We start from the raw sequence: 14,913 nt of genomic DNA, 5'->3' as shown, positions 1-14,913 counted from the left end.
CACAAAGACTCAGTTAAGCAGCCACCAAATCCAGTAATAAAGTTAAACAGAAGAAGGGATAGAAGGCAGAAAGGAGAGAAGGAAGGTAAGTTGAAAAAAAGTAAGAGAAGGAAGCAAAAAGGTCAATTTTATCATAGGCTGCAAAGGGCAGCAGGTAACTTCAGAATCCAGACACACACACATACACACATACACAGATGCAGGGGAGACCAATGGATTCACAAAACAGATTTCAATTCACAACTTCTTTGCACTGGCTGTGTGGCCTTGGATACCCACATCTGAGTCTCAGTTCTTTTACCTGGGATCACTGTAACCACTGCCTCACTTCAGGGTTGCTGGGAGGACTCTAAACAGTAAACAATAAAGCAGCTGTTGTGTACTCAGCACTCACTACCCACAAGCACTCTGCATGAGTGATCCACACATCAGCCTTATGAAGTTATTATCCTTGCCTTACAGCTGCATAAATGGAGGCTCAGAGTGGCTACAGAGCACATTCAAGGTCACAAGCTAGGAGATAAAGCAAGGAGAGGCATCCCATCTGGGTGCAGGAAGGAATTAAGGACCAGCCAAGCACAAGCCTGGAACAGAAAATCACTCAAGAGCCAATTGACTGAGGTAGGCTGGGGGATCCCCTCTGTCCAGTGCTGATCCCCCACCAAATAACCATGGAACTGTTCAGAGGTCAGTCAAGCACCACCAGGGAAAATCCCTTTCACAGATCTCTGGGGTGCCAGACTCCAAAGCCACCCACACTTACTCTCCCTAACAAGGAGCACGGGGACCCCAACATGTTGTGGATGGGGTGATGGACACAATTTCAGCACCAAATACTGCTGTTGCTCAGCTCTTTTGCAACACTTAGATGAAAATTACCTGTCCTTTTTTAAGATTTTATTAACACATTAATATTGGATGTTACCATCACTATAAGGGTTTTGTTATCACAATGCCATTCAGTACATGTGAGGGCTCACTGTGTGCCGGGCACCAGGCAAAACAAGTTACCCAGGTTAGAGCCTTAAACATTCACAGCAGCCCTAGGAAGCAGGTAGGATTTATGATCCTCACTTTTGAAAAGTTCCAAGGTGATACATGTGAGCCCCCAGATACAGCCCCAGGCAGCCAGAAGATAGTTTCAGAAAAGGTCTGCTTGAGGTACAAACCCCAACTACTTTGCCAAGATCAGAATGTCCATCACATTCTCCACCTGGCCCCCATCTTGAGAAAACAGAGAACTGCCCCCACAGACCCTCCAAGGTCTCCCCTTAAGGCTGCTCCCAAGCAGGCCACAAGACCCAAGGGCCCCTCACCTGGATGGCTAGTCCATCTCCTCTCTTGGGGTTTCGAGGCCGAGGCTGTTTATTTCGCTTCATCCTGTCCTGGCACTTGGTGCAGCACTGTATACGAGATGGCTTAATAAGGCAGCCAAGGCCCCTGGGGCCTGAACACCTGAGCAGAGCACCAGCAGGATTGGCTTGCTAATTGCCAATGTCTCACCATGGTGACTTGCACCTGGGCTGTTCTATTCTAGCCTGCTGCTGCTGCTGCTAAGTCGCTTCAGTCGTGTCAGACTCTGTGCGACCCCACAGATGGAAGCCCACCAGGCTCCCCCGTCCCTGGGATTCTCCAGGCAAGAACACTGGAATGGGTTGCCATTTCCTTCTCCAATGCATGAAAGTGAAAAGTGAAAGTGAAGTCGCTCAGTCGTATCCAACTCCTAGTGACCCCAGGGACTGCAGCCTAAGAGGCTCCTCTGTCCATGGGATTCGCTGGGCAAGAGTACTGGAGTGGATTGCCATTGCCTTCTCCCTAAAGGAACCAGATGACCAATCTTAACCTCTGGAAAGCTACTAGATTCATCAGCACCGTTTCACTGACCAAAGGCTAGAGGTAGTGACACAGAATTATGACATGATGGACTCTGGGCTTTGGGCCACATGGCTGGGTGGACCCAGGTGAATTACTGAAGGGAGTTGCAACATTAAACTTACCAAGGGCTAGAAACACAGTCCACCCAAAGAACTGGGGGGCCACAGGCAGCTGTCAAAAATTGATCCTGGGTCTTTCCCAAGGAGTCTCCCCTCACTGGAGCCAAGTCCCCTCACTGACCATGGCTCAGTTATGACATGACAACTTAGGAGTGGTGGAACAAAGTGCAGGAGAAGCCTACAAAGGGACAAGGAACTGGACGGTCAGCCATGGGATTTTTGACTCATCTCAACCAGCTATGCAATAGCTTTGAGAAATGACCTGGACATGACTGATCCAGACATCAAGGCTTTCAATGAACTTGTTATTTATTTGGGGAAACAAGGTTTAGAAATCCATTCACTATCACAGATTGGTCGTTGGAAGGGCATCAAGGAATTCTCAGGCTCCACTTTAGAGTTAATGTATCAAAAACTCTAGCAGTAGGGCTTGTTCTCCACTGAACAAGCCTTACAGGGGATGCTGATACATTGGAGTTTGGGGAACATGGTACTAGACTTGGGGGTCACCTGTGGTACTTAAAAGGGCTTCCCAGGTGGCTCAGAATCCACCTTCAATGCAAAAGACATTCCCCTGGGTTGGGAAGATCCCCTGGAGAAAGAAATGGCAAGCACTCCAGTATTTTCACCTGGAGGATCCCATGACAGAGAAGCCTGGTGGGCTATCGTCCATAGGGTGGCAAATGAGTCGGACGATACTGAGGCAACCTAGCGTGCATGCACGACTCCAGCTCGCAGGCACACAAAACTTCCACACTGGTGGGTTACTGAAGGGGGGTTATTTCAACCATCCACCTTTCCACTTTCCCCCACATACCCCACCCATTTGATCTGCAAAAGAACAAAAGGGACACCAGATTGTTAGAGAAATACTGATTTTAATTCAACATAAGGTAAACTCTAGGCATCTGTCATCTTTCAGCCTAAAAATTAGCAAAACTGTTGAAACAAGGCACAATTTTTCCCCATACTTGTGGCTCCAGTTACAAAAAAAAATATGAAAATGTTTAAACAAAAATAGAAGTCTGAGATTAAAAAAAAAAGTATATAAAAAAACCTCCCACAAAACCTGTCAACATTGTTCTTTATTCTACAAAATAGCACCAGTAAGAGTAAAAGGTGTTAAAAACCATTACGACAGCATTTCTGAAATGCAGCTTGTCTGACCTCCCACTCCCCCTAAAAAAAAAAAAAAAGATTTATTGATTCATCATGGAATAAAAAAGGACTTTAAAATCTCAGGAGGGAGGGAGGGTTGAGCTTTTATTGCAGTTTTCCCCCTGCAGTCTCTTAGAGAAGGGGAAAGTGCGAGGACTGTGCTTCTGCCCCTGGCTGAGAAGATGGGGTGTTACACTGGGGACCTGTGCCTGCAGAGTAGCCTGGAGGGGTGTGGGGTAGGGTGGGGGAGGGTCTCATGTAAGCTTCCTCCTCCTCTCCTCTCACATGGGTATAAAGGGGGAAGACAGTGAGAAACCATACCTGTCTATACCAATATATGGCAGCTTATAACCCAGCCCACCCCTTCCTGAGTTTCCAGAGGGTTCTATTGCAGTCACTGGGAGGGATTTAGCTAAGGGTAGCCCTGCCCTCAGATTTATGGGAAAAACATAGCCCTGAATGTGATGATGATGTCATCCCTGCTGAAATCATCATCCTTGTGGAAAATACTCTAAATGGGCCAGAGATCCCAGCCCTTTACACTGAGGTGGGGGCGGGGTGGGGCGGGTGGGGACGACGACGTGCCAGGGAAGAACTCAAGACAGACATGGACATCATGTCCTCTTATCTAGCACTAGAAAAAAACCATACTGGGCCCTTCAAAGGTCCCTTAGCTACCTGTCTACCGCTGCACACTCCTGGAAACAAGGAGCCGCAGACATTTTAAAAAATTAAAGTCTTGCAATAACTGTCTTGGGTGATTTTTCAGCATTAACCTGAGTCTTGGAGAGCTGTCGGCACTGTGGTTTTGGTATCTTAGCCATCGTTTCTCTGAGCTGTAAACCCAGAAAGGAGGGGGGAAAAAAAAGCCATCTTACTACCTATTTCAAGTTTTAAAGTTTTAAAGTTTCAGGAGAAGATAAAACGAGCACCGTGTTTGGCCGCTCCGAGCGGCCGGGTCTGTGTTGTGCACAAGGAGGTGGCACCTCGGGGTCCCCAGGGAGGGGACAGGCAGCTCTGCTCCCAACGAGGTGCTCGGCGAGACCCCGCAAGCACAGCTGGGCTGGCAAGGGCAGAGCCGGGCTGCACCTCCTGGGTTGTGGCTCTGCCCACACGCCCTGGTGCCTAGGGGACTATTCACAGGCAAAGTAGTCCTTCAGGGGGGCGAAGAGGTGTCGGATGACAGGCACGCTCCAGGACCTCCCAAGCAGCTTCTGACGGGCCACACGGCCCATGTTGGAGACGTCTGTGTAGTGTACAGGGAAGCCGAAGATCCTGGGTCGGGGAGGGTACCAGAGTGAAAAGACAAGGAGTCAGATGCGCTCCCACCAGCATGCTTAGCACCTCTGGGAGACTCCTGGCCGAGGCAGCCCATGTAGCTCTGCTCTTCCTGCCCTTTGACCCGTCCCTTCCGCCAGGCTTTCCCGTGAGCCCCCTCTTGACCCCCAGAGGTCAAGTCCACCAGTTCTTCGGCTCACAGATGCCTGTCATGAGGGCACAGTCCCTCTTTTGAGGGTACTTGTCTTGTGCACGGCCCCACGCTTGCACTGTACTGCTGCCACATGATGCTCGCTGGACTTTTCTTGCATGAATGACTGAATGAATGCCAAGATGGCCAGCCAGTCAGCAGACAAGTACCTATCTTCACATCACAAAAGGCTAGAAAGTTAAGCCATTGCCATACTAAGGAATAGGGACACTCACAAAGCAGATCTTTTGTCTAATCATCAGATGCTCAGGTAATTGACCATGAGTAAACTGAAGCATCCTGCATTTTCTTTCCCTCTTCAAAGCAAATTGCTGGATCAAGGCCCAAGCTGGACTTAAATGGCAGATGGCAACGAAATATACCAACAGCCTCCTGAGTGGCATTCTACCACAGGAGAAGAGGTACAGGTCTGGAAAGAGGCTACAGATACACTGGCCCTCACTCTTTCCCAGGTTTACAGTCCATACTACGAATTAAACCAAGAAATACATCCAGCTTTAGAACTAAACTATCTGGAGTGGAAAATACTCTATCAAAATAACCCTAAGACACTGCCAAAAATGTAAAGAGGAATGTTCACAACCCTTACTACAGTCTCATCACAATAACAAAATAAAACAAGAAAAAAAAAAGTTAAATGCAGAACAGGAGAAATTAAATCAAAGAGTTGGTTCTTCAAAATAGATAAAATCCAGACTTAGCCAAATAAATGGATAAGGGGCAGGACAGACTTTGGCTAAGGAGTTTTGGAACAAGCAACTCAGCAGGAGGAATCCTGAGAAAGAAGGAACGGCTTGCCGGTAGAGTTTCCTTTAGCTGGATCCTCACACATCCTAGGGTCCCAGCATGTCAGGGCAGGCAAATGCCAGGGAAACACAGCCAGGTGAGACAGATGTGCTGTCTCATGGCCTCAGGTTTCAGATTCCTCACCACTGGCCCTTTTGCCATTTCTGCTAGGAAATAAGCACCAACTGGAAAGGTTACTCCCAGCCCTGCTAACGTAGAAGGTCAGTGAGACTATGTGGAACATGCTGCTGGCCTTAACCATGGTTTCTACCCCCTTTCTCTCTGTCTGCTTGATTCCCCTTTCCACGAACAGCCTTGCTCACCTTTCTAGCTCAGTGCACCACAAAACATCTTCTTTGCCATTCATGACAACAGGGAAAAGTTGGTTTTTCCCCTGTCTGATCGAGTTCGACTTGGTGGTTATTGTCTGTACTTTCTTTAACTGGAGAACAAAATGACATCATGGAGTGAGCACAGAATGAACAGTTCTGGGTCAAGGCTCAGAAGCACCTAAGGAAGGTGGAGGAGGAGGGAGGGCAGGTGTGGGAGAGAGGGTGGCAGGGCCAGGCTCAGATAGGGAACGAGAAAAGGAGAGACGGAAGGACACACTCTGTGCTTCCCACAAAAGCCAAGAAGTTAATGAGCAGGAAGGACCAGCCTCAGAGAGAACAAGAGATAAACAAAAGTGTCCATGAATGAGATCAGATGGGCATCAAGGAAACAGTTATTGCTGAAGCAAGATTAAGCAAAAGGAAAAGTTCCCCCAGATTATAGAGGATGGTCAAGCAGGGATTGAATGGAACTTAGCTTAATGGAAGCTTTGAAAATTAAGTTTCTGGAGATATTAATAAATTATTTATGACTTAATAGCAGATTTTTTTTTTTTCTTGCAAAAGTGTACTCATTTCTCACTTGGGAGTCTCCATGGAGTGTGCATTCACAATGGGAAAGTCTAGTTGCCCTCTCTCACTTTCTTTATCAAGAACCCCTCCTCCTCTGTATTTGAAGATGGGATAGAACAACTGTGTGCGGAAGGAAGCCCAGCACCAGGGAGTCATGTGGGGTGAGGACACCAAGGTTCAGTCCCATTGGAAGGTCACCAAGTGGTGGGCCAGGCAGCGCGCCGCTTACCTTTGCTGTCCTATTGAACTCCAGGCAGTCCTGCAGCTCGAGCTTATCATTCTTGGATGCTATCACAGGCCTGGGAACATCCAAAACCCATTACTTCCTACTGCCCGGAAAAGGGCCTTGGCTCGGTGCCTCCCAGGCTGGGAGTGAGAGCCCAAGCTGCAAAATGTGCTCTAGCCATGAACTTGCTACAGAAATATGATAAAAAGGGCCCAGGCGTGAGCATAAGCCTGGGGGTCAAGTCAGGGACAGGCTAGCTGCTTGGGGCAGGAAGCCCCAGGTGCAGCAGTGAATGGTCCCCCTACCCAAATGCTAACAGTAGTCAAAGCTCCTTCACTAAGGAGAGCAGGATGGTGAAGCACATGATTAGAGTGGTCAGGAGACACTTCAGTCTTAGCCCCACTGCTCACTGGCTGAATGAGTGACCCTGAGCAAATTCTGCCATCTCTGAGCCTCAGGAGCCTGGATTAAGTCTTTGTGGGTCTACTCAATACAAGTAGTACATCAAATCCATGATTTGGTGGCTTACTGCTGGAACGCAGCCTCAGGAGGCTTTAACAGTGGGGTCCAGTTAAGGACAGTAGTTAAGTGGTTCACATTAAGGGCTACAATTCCCCTTGTAACTTTCACCATTGAAACCTGCAAATGCAGAGAGAGGCAAACAGATGCTTGACAAAGAGGATGGATAGAACTTTAGATACTGAAGTGGTTAAGCAGGTCCAAAGCAGAAAACTAGGAAGAGGTCTGAATGTACAGGGTTGATGACCACCACAGCATCCCTGGGTAAGGAACTCAGAGGCCAAAATGAAATCAGATGTCAGATTGGACACGGTGCCCACAAGAGGAGCCACTGAACACAAAATACCACACTGACCTCACCCTCTCTCCATTCCCAACTCTTTCATGGACTAAGGGTTCACAGCCCTGCCCTACATTCTGTTGATTCTAGGACTGAAATCTTAAAAACCAAGGTGTTTAGTCTAAGGGCTAGATTTGGTCTGTGACCTATGGTTGATGTTGAGTCACTGATCCTAAGATCCCGACTGTAGCAGCTCACTTCTCATCCCAACTCAGACAAAGTTCTGCAAATCCCAGTGTCTAGAATCTGATCCCTCTTTGCAATTCCACAGGACACCTTCCTGGAGCCACCACGCTCATTGTTTCCAGTGCATGTGGATGCTACCTCTTGGTACCAACACAAGCACAGAGTTGTCCTCCTCTGAACCACATCTGAGCTGCCTCCCCACTTCTGTTCTCATCTCATAATGTCTATTCTTCCACCAAAAATCCCAGAGAACCAGAAACACATCTCATGCACGAAAAACTCACCTGAACTCCCTGAGCCAGAGTACATTTAACTGTTGCCATGGCCACAGGCCTCATGTAATTTGGCCTATTTCGCGCTCCTCTCCCTGACTCCTAAAATACTGTTTTTGGAGCTGCTCTGTGAACACCCTGTGACTATGACCCCTGACCTTTTCCCTCTGAACTTCATGCCTCTGCTCCTTCTCTTCTGGTCCTGCTGGAATAAGGAGCCTCCCCATCAACTTTTCCAGTGCCCTCTCCAGCCCTGACCCTGAATTTCTGTCTTTCCTGTGCCTACCCCACTGGCAGGGTCAGCATTGTCACAGCACAGCTGGCAGCAGGGAGTGCAGCGTCCGGCAGGGCGAGAGCGAAGAAGCAGGTCCAGATGTGGACACTGCTCCATCTGACAGGCAGATCAGCCAAACGAAAATGTCAGATACCCAATAAAAATTCCAAACTATTCCAGTACCTTCTCACCTCTGTCCACACTTTGCTAAATGCCTGAAAGTTATAATTCTAACACTTCCTTTTAAAGAATCTTTTTTTGAAGCTAACTTATTTGCAAGTCCTATTATCATCACATTTGGTATCTTAATTAGCAGGTTGTTCTCCCTGAAGCCACATGAAAGAGGTAATTAATCATCAGTAATACCACTTGTTTTCTTGGCTTTCACCATGACAGGACTAATGAAAAGTTGGGTAAAGAACTCAGTTAAGAAAATCCAAAGACAGGCTTTGGGCTACTGACGGTTATCTCAGCTCTGCCACCTGATTGGTCACCTCAGGCCTGGTCCAGGGATCACCACTTCATCCTGGAGGTAAGGAGACTGGGAAAGTTCATTTCCCAATGGACCACAACAGGGAGGTGGAGAAGCGTCAATGTCCCTGGCTGTGACAAAGCCTGCTCCAGCACATAGTACCAGGTTTAAGCACCAGGTCCGTGGGCAGAGCAGGAGTAAAGTATATTGTGGAATCCTGGCCTGAGTCTCAGGCAGTTGCTATACAGCCTAACAAGCTTCAACCATAACACTAAGGGTTGGTCTGAAGCAGAAGGTGAGGCCTTTCTCAGCAGAGCAGCTCTTTATACAAGGTTCCAATGTGCCCCTCTCCTAAGAGTTGGTGGTTACGGCTCACACCATTATATTTAACTCGGCTGTTACCGGTCCCACCAGGAGCCCCTTGTTACCTGTTCATCCCGGGCAGGTTGCCCCAGAAGTATCGGGCTCTGTGAGCAGCAGACACTTTGATGGCATCAATCATCACTGGGTTACACTGTGGGGAGAGAACAGGGCAGCTGCTGGGAGCTCAGGGCAGAATGCAGGTGGCACTGGGGACATGGCTGTCCCTGACTGTGTGGGAGGTATGACTGACCAATTCCCCGCAAGAATCTGTCTGAAGGACCAAGCCTGTGTCTCTCTGTTAATGGTGGGGAAAGAGACCAGATCAGACTTGCTGCTTAAGAGGCGGTATTCCCTGGGCATGTCAAATCATTACAGAAGCCCTGGGTACGGGTGGTAAAGGAAGCTCAAAACTGAAACCCAGCAAAATGGATGAGGTCCTGGTTATGCAAATGCAGTGCTGGCAAAATCTGACTTCTGTCACTGATCAGCCAACGTTCACAAGGCATGAGGAATGGACCAACCAGTTCCAGAACCTCCCTAGTAGAACAGAGGCTTTAAAGTCGGGGGGAAGTAAGTCTATGTGTGTGTGTGTATCTGTGCTCAGTCATGTCCTACTCTTTGTGGCCCCATGGACTGTAGCTTGCCAGGCTCCTCTGTGCGTGGAATTTTCCAGGCAAGAATACTGGAGTGGGTTGCCATTTCCTCAAGATCTTCCTGACCCAGGGATCAAAACCTGCATTGGCAGGCAGATTCTTTACCACTAGCACAACTTGGGAAGCTTATATACATACATACATACATGTAAATACATAGTATTTACTACCATGCTTGATGCATACTAAGCAGTAGGTAATGATCTTTCTTATGGTCCCTAAAGCAGAAGTTCTGAGCATAAGGGTGAGAAAAATTCAAGTAAAAAGTGTCTGGTCCGCTCTCATGGTGCCTCCAAAAGTATGCTAGTTTCATCATCTCAACTTCAGTGGGTTTAGAGTGAGGTGAGAGATCAAACATTTCCCACATACTCTCACAACTAGCCATGCCCTCCACGGGAAACCATCAATTCCAACTCTGGAAATAACCCTCACCCCAGTGCCAGCAAGCCTTCCCATTTGTGTTACCCTGAGAATCAAGACTCCAGACGTCCTCACCTCCAAAAACCGAGAGATGTCCCGCTTGTCGCCAACCTTCATGGCCACCACATTCTCAAACATCCAGAAGAAAGGCCGGTCTTCACCCTCCTTGGGGCGAGTGTAATTCAGCAGGTGGTAGAACTCAAAGAAGAGCCGGCCTGTGCCCTCTGAACCCACGAAAGACAATGGCAAAGCCAGGTTCAAACCCTTCAGCCCACTCTTCCATATTGAGACCAACATATTCCCAAGGACTAGCTATGCTGATGACTTACTGTCCCCTCTCCCTGCCACCATCTAGAAAGCCAGGCATCAGCCATGCGAGATTCATTTTTATCTCTGGAAAATGAGGAGTCACAATGAGGGATGAACAGAGCCAGCAAGTACAGTTGGCCAGAAGCTAACAGCTCCTTCTCAGGGCACTCTTCCTGGCCAGCAGTCAGGGGACATAGGGTCTCTTGGGGTCTATGTGAGAAGGGATGCTCACCATACAGGCCTTTTCTGGCAGGGTTCACATTGGAGAGATCATTGCATGGGCTTCCACCAATCACCAAGTCAAATGGGCCCCATTCTTCAATCTGCAGGAGAAAAACAGTCAGGGCTGGGGCTGGGGATGGAGAGATGAACAGCCTGGATTCCAGGTAGCTAGCTAGAAGAAAACCCACTTCCAAGTCTTGCTTGGTCATTTAAATTTCCCAGCTTCACTTTTGACCCAAGAAATCCAAAAGCTCAAGCTTCTCTGAGATTGCTTTACATATGAAGGATTTTCAAGTTGTGAGCTTAACACTACAGATGGATGTAACCAAAGCTGTTCTTCTGCCACAACCCTGGGCAGGTAGGTGACCAGTTGGTTGTAAGGATGTATGGGGTTCAGGGAAAAGAAGAAGTGGGTGTTGCCCTCACGTTTTTCTTTGTGATATTCCTGACGTCATTCACGTATTTGATGTTGCCCTCGTGCTTAACGGTGCCAACGGCAATGGACTCTTCACACACTTCGGAGGCCACGTATTTCTCCACTTTGATGCCCAGTTCTTTGAGGACCAAGTACCCTATGGGAGGTGGGGGCGGTTGTCAAGGGGAAGAGAAAATCTATCAGGATTGTCCTGCCCAGGGCCCATCCTTCCAGTGATTGTCTAGAAGCCATCTCTAGACAATCTTTAGAACTCAGACCAGAGACATAAAGATCATGGCAGTCCTCAAGGGAAGCCATGCTGTCAGCAATGAAACTGGGCTCCCCAGACTCTCTGCTGTGTCCACTGGCCGTTATGTATCAAAACTGACTAGTGCATAGCCAATGCTGAGCACCATCCGCTCCAGGACAATCAAATACATTTCTGGCAAGCTACAGTGAGAATAAGCCATTGTACAAACACAAATAGTTTTTTAGAACCTACTTTCCCCAAAGGGAGGGGAAAACAAGCCACTGGTGATGACCTGGAGTCTTTTAAAGCTATCAGTATTTTAGGCAGGTGGACACTGGTGAACAAAAGTAAATATTAATACAAGTGATGCTAAATACACAGCAACTGATTCTCACTGCTTCCTACTCTGGTAAAAGGGAAATATTCCTAACAATATATTATAGGGCACTTCTGAGGAATGAATCAGGCAAAGCCCCCAGAGGCAACACATGTTGGCTATGCTAATTCTATACATGGGAAACCTGGGGGAAATGGGAAGGAACTGTGATGAGTTCAGAATTAATCTCCAATATATCTATGATATGAAACAGCAAATAATTTCCCAAGATTCCTACACATAAAAAATAAAATCCATGCCTTTAAAGGAGGAGGACCAGTTATGTGAAATGATGGATTCAAGGAGAGAAACAAGGAACCAATGGATTTCTCAGAACAGGTGAGCAATGGGTAACCCCAGGGGTCTTTCCTAACATTGAAATCAGATACCTGAAGCAGGTAAGCATCCCTAGGTGAGCTCTAAACTCACCTGTTGCAATTCCATCAAACAGTGACAAGACTCGAATAGGCCGCCTTCGGTTTGCAGGAATCGCAGGGTATAACTTGGGGGCTTCCTGCCAGGTTAATAAAAATAGAGATCATAGAGGTGGAGGTGCGGAGGTGGGGCTGGCCTTCCTGAGGGGCAACAAGCCATGTGTTTTAACCTTTCTGAGCTGGGATGCCCTGAGCATGACCCTTCTACCCTGAGGACATGGAACAACGAGACTTTGACACTACTCCAGATGTGTTCCTCCATAAACAACAGCAAGCAGCCCAGGAAAAGCCACTTTCAGCCAGACCTGAGAGTAAGTCAAAGGCTTCCCTCCCCCCTGCAGTTCTACTAAAACTAAGACTGGGTCAGTTCCATCTTATTTCTTCAGCAGGCCCTTGAAAACCCAAGCCAAGAAGGAGGGGAGGGAAGAACCCCAGAGCCGCCTGGGTCTCCAGCCTGAGACAGATGCTCCTTTGGACAGCGGAGCTTTGTTTGACAGACTGGGGCGGATGCCAGGCTTACATATTCGAGCCCGGGGTCGCTGGTGAAGAAGGCCTGCAGACGCACACTCCAGTCCTTGCGGCGCCGCAGGATGCCGTGGCAACGCTGCGGGAGACACATGTAGCAACTCCAGGGCTCCTGCAGCTTGGCCTCTGCCGCCGTGCCCGCGCCCACCAGCACCTCCAGACACTCCACGCAGAAGCACCTGTGCCAGGCAGCGAGGGAGGAGGGTGCCTGTCATCCGATGGCTCTCCTGTGACCCAACCCTCCCCATGGAGATGGCTCGTGCTGGCTGAAACCTTCTCAGGCCCCTAGCTGCCCCTCCCCAAGGGCGGGAAGGCCTGTGTTTGGGGAACACCGACCTCTTCCTTGGGGACCCATGCCATGCCCAGAATTGGCTGAGCTGTGGGGGTGATGGATCCTCCTCTCTCATGCCCTGAGCTTGTCCGTACATCCTAGTGCTACTGTAGGGATGTACAAGCACTTCAAGGACAGGCCCCCGCAGAATAATTCTGGCTCCGGGCCCTGGTTCCCAGTCAGCGAGGCGCCAGTGCCCAGGCCTGGAACCCGTCCGGGGAGCCCTGCGGCTCACCGGCAGCAGCTCGTGTTGCTGCACAGGAGCAGCTCGCGGCCCTCGCAGCACACGGTGCAGTACGACTGGTAGCCGTCGTCGTCGTACATGTAGAAGAGCTCGAGGAAGCGGTCCTGGCAGCCAGAGAGAGACGCCTGTGAAGCCGGAGGCCGGGCACAGCCAGCCAAGTCCAGCGGGCTCGTCGGCCCTCGGACACAGCCACACAGCAGGTCGCTGGTGGCCTGGTGCTCTTTACAGGGACCACTGGCCTGGGTCTGCAGGCCAGCACCCTTGGGAGGGAAGGGTAGGGTGATTAGCCCCCCTAGAACCTTTCCTGCTGCCTACACTCGGGAGGCTTTTTTTGAGGAAGTACGGGACGTCACGGAGCAGGCAGGGGGCGGGAAAGTTCAGGGTGGGGATTGGACTTACCCGGCATGTCTGGCAGAGCCCACCCTCAAAGAGAGGATGGAAGGACACGGGGTTTTTCCTACCACAGGACAAACAGCTATCTGTAAGAAAGACAAGGCCGCTGCTAAAGCCTTGGGTCTCACTGCGCTTTACTCCATGCTAGGATTATGCAACGATTTGTCTCTGGAACCATCCTCGATCCCACAAGGAGACGGTTAAATCAACAGCTCCAAGCAGAAGGTCCCACAAGACAGGCAAAGGATTGGCCCAGAAGGAAGAACGCGGGGCTTGGGGCAGGTGGGGGGTGGGAGGACCTAGGTGTGCAGGGGGGCAACAAGTAGCTGCACCAGCAGAGGCATATGCTTGGAGAGTCTGGTATGAAAATCTTTCAAGACTCTACACAGACTGGCACTTCTGAGGAATTTGTGGTCATGCCAACTTGCCCGTCGTCCTAGGATAGGACTTGACTGTGACCAATCCTACACACAGACTATAATCTGTGATTTCAAGAGCCGGGGTCCTTTTCCTATTAGGCTATCCAGCCTCACGTCCCATCAGCGGGTCTTACAGATCTGACCAAGTGGGCCGGGCCTATCGAATACCAAGGACCCTCACCCCACGCCCATCCAGGAAGCAGACAGATGGCTGAAGGAAGGGCTTCTTGAGGGCTGGGGAAGATCATGGGTCCATGTCCTGAGGATTGTCAGGGTCTGCTCCAAATGTGGACTCCCTGGGTCAGTAGCTGTGCCGTTTTCCAACCCTGAAGTGACTAACCACTTCATATTTTGACTAAAGACATGGGGCTGAGGATGCAACAGACAGCCTTCATCACACATCCCGAGATCCATTAGAAGTGTACTGGGTTCCCAGCCAGGGCAAAGGAACCAGAGCTGGTTTGAGAATGACAGTCTTCCACCTCTGAGCCAGTTGCAGTGCTTGTTCAGGGGGCTAAAGAGGCCACAGATCGTAGTTTCAGGTTTGTGACTCTCCTGGCCCAAGTGTCATTTCCTTCCTGTCCCCAAGCATCCTTCGTGCCCACTGACCTTAGGAATCACCCTCAGTGAAAATCAGGTGACTCATTCTAAGTAGCACCTGAGTAAGGTAGGTGTCCACACCTCACCCTGAGGTCAAGGCAGAGTTCGGGGTTAACCTCTGCAGGGCAGGGCAGACCAGCAGCACTGGAGCACTAGCTGGGAGCACTACTGAGGAAGGGAAGCCAGCAAGGGAGAGGGCGTTACCTTCTAGATTGCCTCTGTTGCTGGCAACATCTGAAGCCATTTGTTCTGTTAAGAAAAGACAAGGTGATGAGAAAAGATAAGGTCAGAGAGCCTTGTGCTGGGTGTTCCTCCCTACCTGCCCACAGCCAACTGAGGAT

At 49.5% G+C, this 14,913-nt stretch overlaps 1 protein-coding gene across 6 annotated transcripts in view; it reads right to left on the bottom strand.

The window, feature by feature from the left end:
• Positions 1–2,852: 2,852 nt before the first annotated feature.
• The window catches only part of DNMT3B (DNA methyltransferase 3 beta), a 34,288-nt gene continuing 22,227 nt past the window's right edge, over positions 2,853–14,913 (bottom strand). For 3 of the 6 annotated variants that reach the window (XM_061437254.1, XM_061437255.1, XM_061437256.1), the window contains exons 11-22: positions 14,777–14,821; positions 13,560–13,639; positions 13,152–13,264; positions 12,581–12,764; positions 12,056–12,140; positions 11,012–11,157; positions 10,596–10,686; positions 10,130–10,278; positions 9,047–9,132; positions 6,559–6,628; positions 5,751–5,869; positions 2,853–4,427 (exon numbers count right to left, since the gene is read on the bottom strand). In XM_061437254.1, coding sequence (XP_061293238.1) covers positions 4,286–4,427; positions 5,751–5,869; positions 6,559–6,628; positions 9,047–9,132; positions 10,130–10,278; positions 10,596–10,686; positions 11,012–11,157; positions 12,056–12,140; positions 12,581–12,764; positions 13,152–13,264; positions 13,560–13,639; positions 14,777–14,821 — 1,310 coding nt within the window. In that variant the 3' untranslated portion in view covers positions 2,853–4,285. Of the gene's footprint in view, positions 4,428–5,750; positions 5,870–6,558; positions 6,629–9,046; positions 9,133–10,129; positions 10,279–10,595; positions 10,687–11,011; positions 11,158–12,055; positions 12,141–12,580; positions 12,765–13,151; positions 13,265–13,559; positions 13,640–14,776; positions 14,822–14,913 lie in introns of those variants that run through there. The other 3 variants (XM_061437257.1, XM_061437258.1, XM_061437259.1) reach the window with 2 other exon arrangements.

Source organism: Bos javanicus, chromosome 13, assembly GCF_032452875.1.
Source record: "Bos javanicus breed banteng chromosome 13, ARS-OSU_banteng_1.0, whole genome shotgun sequence".
NCBI lineage: Eukaryota > Metazoa > Chordata > Mammalia > Artiodactyla > Bovidae > Bos > Bos javanicus.
The sequence above is the reverse complement of the archived record's forward strand: the minus strand, read 5'-3'. Positions and strand labels throughout refer to the sequence as shown.